Here is a 10,071-nt window from a genome sequence, read left to right as displayed (position 1 = left end):
TCAGAGAGTTTCTTCCCTGACTCCAGGTAATTTTGGATCCCCTGACTTACTGAGAGGGCCTTCATCTCCATCAAACATTGAAAGATGTTGATACATCTGTCAGGAGAGCCACTGCAGGGATCCATCTCCTTCAGGTTGGCGATGACTTTCTGGATCTCCTCTGGGCTGTTCTCTGTCTGACCCAGCAGGCCTCCTAACCCTCTTTGGTTGGACCCCAGTGAGATTCCATGCAGGAAACGGACAAAGAGGTCCAGGTGGCCACTTTCACTCTGCAGGGTTTTTTCAATTACAGCTTTCAGGAAGTCAGACAGGGAACTGTTGCTGTTGAAATCGTCATTGTTCAGGAATGCCTTCAGTACTTCCATGTTCTTCTGTGTGAAACAGTCAAACAGGTAAACTGCAGCCAGAAACTCCTGGATGCTCAAATGAACAAAGCAGTAGACAGTTTCCTGGAAGAATTTACTGTCTTGTTTGAAGATCTCTGTGCACAGTCCTGAGTTCACTGGACCCTCTTTAATATCAAGGTGACATCTGTCCAGGTCTTCTTCGTAGAAAATGAGGCGGCCTTTGAGAAGATGTTCAAACGCCAGCCTGCCCAGCTTCAGAAGAACTGCTTTATCAGCCTTTGTGAGTTTCTTTTGATTCTCACCATGCTTTAGCCACTTCATCTTTGTCTGGACAAAGATGAAGTGGCTGTAAATCTCAGCCAGGGTCTTGGGAAGCTCTCCTTTCTCATCTGTCTTCAACTTGTCCTGCAGAACGGTGGCAATGATTGAACAGAAGACTGGGGTGTCGCACATGATGTGGAGGTTCTTTGATGCTTCGACGTGTGAGATGATTCTGCTGGCCTGCTTCTCATCTCTGATTCTCTTCCTGATGTACTTCTCCTTCATTTCATCAGTGAATCCTTTCACCTCTATTACCATGTCAACGAAGCATTCAGGAATCTGTTTGGCTGCTGCAGGGCGTGTGGTTATCCAGATTTGAGCACAGCGAAGCAGTTTCCCTTTGATGAGGTTGACCAGCAAAACTTCCAGTAATGCGGCCTGGGACAAGTCCTTAGAGCATTCATGCTGGGTTTTGAAGTCTAAGTTCATGTGGCTTTCATCGTATCCATCAAGGATAAACTGAACTTTGCAGGGACTCTTGTCGTAATTTGCCTCTCCTGACGTCTGCAGCTTGGTGAAGATATCATTAAGAGCTTCTTCTGAGATGCATTCATATGTGGGGTTGCATTCATGAATTAGCTGAGCCAAACTAAACTTTCGCCCCTGCAGCAAATTGAGTTGGCGGAATTGGAGCACAAATGTGAGATGGGGATCTTGATCTTTTTCCGTTGCCCAGTCAGAGACATACTTGTGTACGAGAAAGGTTTTGCCAACTCCTGCTTCGCCAATCGACATCACTGTTCTCATGCGTTTGTGTTGTCCAGAAGGGTGTGTAAATATTTCACTGAGTTGGATCTCCTGCCCTGCTTTCTTCCTCTCCATCTGTGCGACCTCAGGTGAGCTGCTGATCTCTGTGCCACCCACACGTGCGATTGTGAGACGTGTGTAACATTCTTCAAAATCCTTCTTATCCTCCCTTTGGACTGTCCCGTCAGGTACACACGCAAATGGGTCCTCTACTTTTGTTTTAAGCTCGTTTTGGTGGTGTTTAATAGGACGGGTATCTTTTTGTGTTTTAACCAGGAAATCTGTAAGGAACAAAACAATTCCTTTAGATATTAGGGGAAATTACAAGATCGGCATGATGTGTTAAAATAATGAATAACAAAATGTTTTCACTTGACATTATTATTACTATATTTCTTTGCCCATATCTTTTATACTTTACTTTGTTTACTTTACTTTACATTATTTTACTTTACTCCAGCTGTTTTGTACAAACCTGAGGACCCATGTTATCCCAGCATGATCTGACATGTCTGATGCAACAATGCTACATGCTACCATTATCAGAAACATGTTAACTGCTATACAATGCAATGTAATGTAATTGAGGGTAAGTGTAATGTACGTTTAATGTCCAATGAAAAAAAATCAAACAAAACAAAAAATGTATAATTGTTCTTGAAGAAAGTTACTAGGCTGAAATGGCACCGAATAGTAGGAATGACCCATCATTATTACTACAAAAAATGACTTTAAACAGCACTGACCTGAGACAGAAGCAGCTGTTCCTTTGGGTTGTGTTGCACTGGGCGTGGGAGTGTTCCTGTTGTGAAATTCATTTTTTTCTTTACTAACTATACTGTATATACAGTAAATCTACCATCCTATACAAATCCTATATTACACTATAGAACCAAACATTGTCAGTCATTTCATTATACTATTCATAGATTATAACTAAGACATATTTTGTCTGTTGAAGATCACCTAATGCAGGGGTGGCAAACTCATTTTGGGGTGAGGGCCGGATTGGTCAAATGGTGACTTGATGGGGGCCGGAACCAGTTGCGGGCGCACATGCGCGCTCACACGCACTCAGACACGGCTACTAACTATGCATATCACTTTTTTTTTTAATGTATTAAGAAGAATAGCTACTTTAATTATTGACATTAAAAACAAACAATGCAATTTGTAATAATAATAATAATAATAATAAACCATTTTAAGTAGAATAATTCAATTTGAAGTGGGTGGTTAAATAATTAGATTCATAGAACAACAGCGGTGTAAAGTAACTAATTACATTTACTCAAGTACTGTACCTAAGTAAAGATTTGAGGTATTTTTACTTTACTAGAGTATTTCCAGTACTTTTACTTCTACTCCACTACACCTGAGTCACTGCTATACAGTATATCAAATTCTTGGCCAAAACCGAATACCGAATATAGGAAACACTTGGCCGAATGGCTGAAAATGATTATTTAAAAAATATAAAGTATATACATTTTCTTAAATATTATTTTGTACCATTGCTGTCATGGCTATGCCTCTGTTGTAGAGCTACATGATTATGGCAACACTTATCATAACTATAATCCATAGATCAGTTATTTAAAGCTTATTTTTAGAATTATTTATTTACTATTGTGTAGTAATATAATACAATATGTCTCAAAACCTTAGCATGCCATACAGTTGCAAATTAAATAAATATGATTTCAAGAAATTAAAACTAACATTGAATAGCCTAACAAAAGGCAATATAATGTCTGCAGTTCAGGCCTGGAATTTCGTCATTTTAGGGGCAAGGCCACTTGGCCTTTGGTGTTGTAATTTTGGCTATTTGCACGATTTTAAATTGTTTTAAATAATAAAAAAAAGGAACATACAAGATTTCCAACGATAATATATTAGCCTGGGATCCAGCCTGCTTCGCTACGTTCGGCAGACTTTTTTATTCTCTCTTGCTTATCAGTCTGGAACGCCTCCGATTGACTCGTCTTGCAGAACTACGCTGGAACTACATATGTTACGTTAGGCAACGTCGTTGCTGATTGGATGTTGTTCAAACGAATGACGAATCACAACGATCACACTGTTTTTTATGTCCCGCCCCGCACCACAGACCAATCAGAAGCCACGGTAGGTTTGGAACCTTGGCTGCTGTGTCCCGCCTCCTGGAGATAGGAGGCATTCCAGACTGATAAGCGAAGAGAGAATAAAAAGTCCGCCGAACGTAGCGAAGCAGGCTGGATCCCAGGCTAATAATATATAGCCAATATATGGTTCTGTATCAGTATATGAGTCCGTTTTTGCAGATTTCATTCTAATTGGCTACTATGCCTGCATATGAATTTCATGGGTCTGTTGGTCACCCTGGCTTGGCGAAGATATGCCCTGTTGCGCACTCTCCGCACAGCAACAGCAGGTGAAAGCGATTGACTTAAACGAGGGCTGTGTTGCGCACCAAAAAACGGACTAAAACTGACACACACACACACACACACACACACACCGACACACACACAGTCAAGCGTTCACAGCTGGTGTTAATTATTTTGCCCTGCGCAGGCTCTTAACTGTCGCTGGTTATCCTACTAATGTCACACCCTCTGACAAATGGATTCTAGTTTTCAAGATTAGAACAGCAACACTGGTTACAAAGTGGGGGGCGGGGTGTGGGGAGGAATGCAGCCACTCTCTACTCCTCCAAATGAGAGACGCAACTGGTATATACTTCTCCAAACAACGGTGTTTTACCGGATTTGTGATGCTGTTGAACAAGCGCTCTCTCCAGTACAGGTAGAGTTGAATGGTGATGGTCCTCTATATGTTAATGACCTTGGCTGTGGCTTCACGGCTTGTCCATTGTTCTCACATAACAAGTTTGTCCAGTATTCAACCCCCAGGCAGCCTCAGTAAGGAACTGGCGGGCGCTGGCGTTTTTTCCTGCCTTTTTTTTTTCTCTCTCGTTTTTTTTCCCATTAGAGGTAGTATTAAATGCCGTTTTTTCAAATCACCTCGCGGGCCAGATTTGACGACGTCGCGGGCCGGAATTGGCCCCCGAAACACCAGTTTGCCACCCCTGACCTAATGCAAAGTTAACACCACAATGACAAACATAAGATTAACTATATATGAAAATATTGGGTCAACAATTCTAATTAATATTGTAAGACGTATGAATATACTGGCATTAAAGTGAATCTCTTGAAAATTGAAAGAGGATAAATGAGAATGACACATGATAGTGAAAGCATCATGGCCTGAAAAGGTACATTGTCTTGTAATAATACAATGTTTGGCCTAAAGATGAACATGAATGAGTATTACTTACAGCTCATCAAGAAGACCCTTCTCATCTGTTTCAAGACCTTTGTAGAAAATGTCTTTGGCTCTTCTGCTGTTAAGGAGATTGTATAGCTCCCTCATCTGATCCTGAGGGGTGGGCTTGACCATCACATTATTGTAGCCCTCCTGGATGATAACACGCTCCTGAAGGAGCATATCCAGGATGGGTTTGACCATGGACACTCTCTGAACCAGGACGGGCCGGTGTTCATCGACAAAGTGATTATCTGAAGATAAGTGGAATGAAAATGTAGTTATTGGTGATACGCTGTGCCAAACCCATTTAAACACGTTTCTAAACATTCTACATTTTAAAATGCAAAGACTTTCCATCCCTCTGTTAATGGAATATCAATCTGGGAACCCATCGTCAAATAAAAAGGAAAAACAGCGCCCTCTGCTGTTTTTCACATTTCCATTTGACCCTGGGCGGAGCTGTACGGAGGACCTGTGCTCAAGGAAACCGGGGTTTTGGTCTGTCCTCAGCCCTCCACTTCCAGTGGTGCGACTATGTTTTCATTCCCACTAACAATATTTCTCCATGGAACACTAACACCACTTCTCCCAGAGAACATGGATGGTTTTGGTTATAAGCCCACTTGTTTCTATGATGAAAGAGCAAGTTAAAATGTTACTAACTTTACGTGGTTTTGTCGGCTTCGAGGACGCTATTGTTAAATGAGTTTCTATTTGTTTCCAGTGGGAAATGAGCGCAGAGATGTAAATCCCGCCCACTACATTTGATTGGGTAAAGCGCGGCCTGCTTCCTGATCTGAAGGCACGCTCACTTGTAGCTACTGTGCATGGGTTTTCAACACGCCTCCAGACAGATTCAAGCGCAGCAATGAATCTGTTCTTGAGAGATTAATGGAATATTAGCAAATGTTTGTATACACCTATATCTGTTTTGGAGGGGAATTTAAATGGGCTCGTCAATCATTGGATTAGCCAACAATTCTTCCAGTATTCACCTGTTTCCTAGGCTGTGTGTTTTCCACTTCCTGTCGGATTTCATTGGATATCATTAGTCATCTGACCGGTTTCATTGGATTTCATTGGATCAATCGACAGGAAGTGGAACACAGTGAAAAGCCTTTGGAAACAGGTGAATAAAAATATATGGATGGAAAGTGATCATGTGAATGGAATGTTAGATCTGTTTCATTATGATGTATGTGACCCTGTTTTAACTCAGTATATGAAGCACTTAAAGGAATACTACAGACTACAGGTAAAGAATGTGAACAGCTCATAGCACATCTATTCATAGTGTCAGCTTACCTTTAGCTTTAGAGACTCCTGGACTTGTTGACGTTGGAGTTGACATTGGTGGGTCAGTGTCTGTAGCTTCACGCTGGTCTGATGTTACAACTATTGTTGAGTTAGAAAAGACAAAAGACTTGTATAAGAAACCTGGTATTACCTGACAGTAACTGATATTAAATTAATTGCATTTGTGTTAACAAATAAAGTGCACAAGGTTTTCCTGTACTGTTTCCTGGAACCTGCCTGGTGCACTGGGAAATCTAGAAGGTGTTCCGTCACCTCAGATACAGATATAACATTCGCCTCAATAACCATTATTATTCGCTGTTAAAAATGGTTGCCCGTGAGTTGGATGGTCTGACTCCTACTCCTACACTCACTACATTAGTGGCAGAGGGCTACGCAAATAACGCAGAGGCTGCAGTAAATAAAACAGTGTTCAAATTAAATTAAAACACACACACATGTGAGCTAAAATGGCGTAATAAAGATGAACACTAACTGTTAAGATGAATCACTTACCTAGCTAAATGCATTGATGAAGGACCGTTTCTCTATTACATTTTTTTAGCCAGAAAAGTGAAAGAATACTGTGTAAATATAGGCTTGTAGCTCACATGTAGTGTATGGTGAAGCCTTTCTTAAGGAGTCCCCAGTAGGAGACTTGAGTTGTCTCCTACCGATCATCAAATTAATGGCTCAGGAATGCGACAAAAACTACAAAGTCTCCACGAATTCAAGGCTTCATTGGGTGAGTAATTGATAGAAAATAAGTATTTTTGGGGGATAACTAATCCTTTAATGAACTAAGCAACTATTGTCTACAATATTAAATCCCTAGCTTTATATTTCACATTTATAATCAATCCAAAGTACCTAGGCCTACACACAGTCAGTCCGGCTAAACACATACTCACATTGGCCCCTATTCACTAAGCAATTTACGACCATATTTTGATCGTACCGGCATTTAAAATAATTCCTACACTAGCAGTCAGATTCATTCATGTTTTTTGTAGGTGATTTGAGCGTGAGGTGCGTCCGTTCTCAAGTCAGCCCCTAGGCTGTCTTACCAGGGAGCAAAGCTGTGCGTATGTCGTTAGAATGCTTTATTCTTCATGCAAAATAAATTACAACAGTGACAAACCTCAAATAAAATAGTATGTGCCCAACATTTGTCAACACATATATATAAAAAAGAAAAAATATGTCAAGCGATGTATTGCTTGTAGCCGATGCATAATAGACCATAGGTATAGACATGATGCAGATTCCACAACTTTTTCCCCCCTAGGCTATCAGTTGCATTTAGAGCAGAATTATTAGGTCCCTCAGAATGTTTGCCAGTGTCGCCCTAGGCTGCCCTAGTGCATCTGATATCTGGTCTAGAGGGGCGGGTTCAAAATATCCGGAGAAAAATTCCGCGGGATCCCATTGGCAGGGCCAGGTTAACTTAAGAATGGGCCCTAGGCTAAGCCCGATCCCCCCCCCCCCCCCACCTCGCTACATATAAGGTAAAATATAAGGTGCTTATCCTCTTGCCCCAAATGTTAACTAGGTGTCCGGAGTATTTGTACAATGTATTAGTCCATATTTGTCAATAAAGAAGTGTTTTAATCCCGTCTGTGACCGTACGCCATTTACCCCCCTCGTTTACTTCCTGTTTACATTGAGTGTAATTCCGGCTTTCACCGGATGTGCTCCCTCACTACCGCCCATTGGGAAATTCTGACTCAGAATCGGCCATCAGCAGACAGCAGACAGCAGACAGCAGAAGCCAGTTGTCCAAGTCCAGAAAGTAATCCATTATCCATGCAAGTTTTAACGTCAGCAAACTAAAGAATGACGGCTTCATTGGGTGATGATGGGATATGTTGCGTGCAGTGTTGAGCAACATTACTCTATTAGATAAGTAATATGTTACTAATTACTTATCCTTCTAAAAAGCAATAATGGTAAATGGACTGCATTTATAAAGCGTTTTTCTTCAAAGTGCTTTACATTACAATGTTCTTCACACACATATTCTCACACACACACACACACACACACACACACACACACACACACACACACGCTATTTTTTTTTAGCAATTTACAGTAGCAGGAAAGATAACCAGGCACTCAAATGAGTAAAAAGTCTGAGACAAACTATAATTCCCCCCAATTTCCCTTCCAGTGATTGAAAAGGACCATGAATGAAATGAAACTGACTTATGTTTGTAAATTATTCACTGTTAGGAAAAATCAATCTTGGAACCCAGAGACAACTGAAAAGGAAAAACAGCGATCTCTGCTGTTTGTTACTACCTCAGTTGGCTCTGGGACAAGCTCGACGTAGCACGTAGCACGTGCGCAAGGAAACCAGGGTTTTGGTCTGCCTTCAGCACTCCACTTCCGGGTGGTGCGACTATGTTTTCATTCCCACTAACAATATCTCTACACGGAACACTAACACCACTTCTCCCAGAGAACATGGATGGCTTTGGTTATAAGCCCACTTGTTTCTATGATGAAAGAGCAAGTTAAAATGTGAATATCTTTCCGTGGTTTTGTCTGCTTCAAGGACGCTATTGTTAAATGAATTTCGGCTTGTATTCAGTGGGATTGATTGGGAAGGGAGCGCACAGACAGTAAATCCCGCCCACTACATTTGATTGGGTAAAAAGTGCAGCCTGCTTCCTGATCTGAAGGCACACCCACTTGTAAGCTAATGCGTACACGTTCTGAACGGGGCTCTCGACAGATTCAATAGCGCAGCTCTTAATCTGTTCTTGAGAGATTAGGAAAAATGGGTGCGTCTGTGGGCCAGATGATCGACTCCAACATTACGTTACGTGGTAAAGTAATGATATGAAGGGTAATATATTACTAAGTTACATGTTATTGCCCAACACTGGCTGTGTGTTTCTACAGACTACAGGTAAATAGTGTAAACAGACCAGACAGTTGAATCAGTTTATTGAACACATCTATTCACCTTCAGTTGTAGAGACTCTCCTCGTTGTAGAAGTTGTTGGTGGGTCAGCGTCTGTAGCTTCATGCTGGTCTGATGTTACAACTATTGTGTCAGAAAAGACAACAGACTTGTATAAGAAACCTGCTATTACCTGGCAGTAATTACATTAAATTACATTGATTATGTTTGTGTTTTAGTAATGTAATTGACTGTTGTCTACAGACAGTTAATCTGCAGCAGGAAAAACAACCGTGTGTGTGTGTGTGTGTGTGTGTGTGTGTGTGTGTGTGTGTGTGTGTGTGTGTGTGTGTGTGTGTGTGTGTGTGTGAGCGAGTGTGGGTGGATGATGGATGGGTATTAATGAATTGCACCTGCTGTTCGTATCCAATTACAACATAGGAGTGTTTCAGTAGGTTTATCTTGTAAACCTACCTTGGGATATGTCTGGAAACCTGTCCACTAGATCATTCCTGTGGATGTTCTTCAGAACATTCACCACGATCCTCTGAGCTGCATCACTGGAGTAGCGCTTCACCATCAGATGAGCGATGGTCCTCTTGTCCTCCTCCTTCGGGGTTCTCTTTGGGATTGGAGCCAGGCCTTCAAGGACATCAGGGTGCCGCAAATGTAACTTGAACATCTCGAACTCCAAGTCTACCAGCTTATCCAGAGTTTTCAACATGTGTTTCTCAAGTGGCTCAATAGTTGAGTCCTGGTACAAACAGAGGATGGTAACATCTCAGCTTCATTCTCTTCATGTGTTGGTTGTGAAGAAACACAAGCTTAACCATGCTTTATACATTAGTGAATATACATGAATGTACATGAATATATATTTTGTACGTGAATGTACAAAATAGCAATTACATTGCTATTTGTGTGAACTAATGTCTTAGTTCTTACAGTGAATGTCTACAATGTATTTAAACACTGAACTCTGGTCTTTAATTTGTTTGTTCTTACAGTGAATGTCAATGTCTGTGTCTATGTCTATGTCTGTGTTTTCAGTGGTTTTACGCTAGATGGCGCTGTTCGCTAATCTATGAGTCACCATTTGACTCCCAGTGAAGGAATGAAGGAAAATCATTGGAAAAA

General features: G+C 41.2%; 1 protein-coding gene across 1 annotated transcript in view; it reads right to left on the bottom strand.

The window, feature by feature from the left end:
* The window catches only part of LOC311041335 (nucleotide-binding oligomerization domain-containing protein 2-like), a gene marked incomplete at its 3' end in the record, with an annotated part of 28,400 nt that continues 18,329 nt past the window's right edge, over nt 1-10,071 (bottom strand). The window contains exons 6-12 of the mRNA XM_084086245.1: nt 9,409-9,688; nt 8,998-9,078; nt 6,033-6,122; nt 4,738-4,978; nt 2,162-2,217; nt 95-1,696; nt 1-59 (exon numbers count right to left, since the gene is read on the bottom strand). Coding sequence (XP_083942371.1) covers nt 1-59; nt 95-1,696; nt 2,162-2,217; nt 4,738-4,978; nt 6,033-6,122; nt 8,998-9,078; nt 9,409-9,688 — 2,409 coding nt within the window. The remainder of the gene's footprint in view (nt 60-94; nt 1,697-2,161; nt 2,218-4,737; nt 4,979-6,032; nt 6,123-8,997; nt 9,079-9,408; nt 9,689-10,071) is intronic.

Source organism: Gymnoscopelus microlampas (assembly GCF_963454915.1).
Source record: "Gymnoscopelus microlampas genome assembly, contig: SCAFFOLD_60, whole genome shotgun sequence".
Classification (NCBI taxonomy): domain Eukaryota; kingdom Metazoa; phylum Chordata; class Actinopteri; order Myctophiformes; family Myctophidae; genus Gymnoscopelus; species Gymnoscopelus microlampas.
The sequence above is the reverse complement of the archived record's forward strand: the minus strand, read 5'-3'. Positions and strand labels throughout refer to the sequence as shown.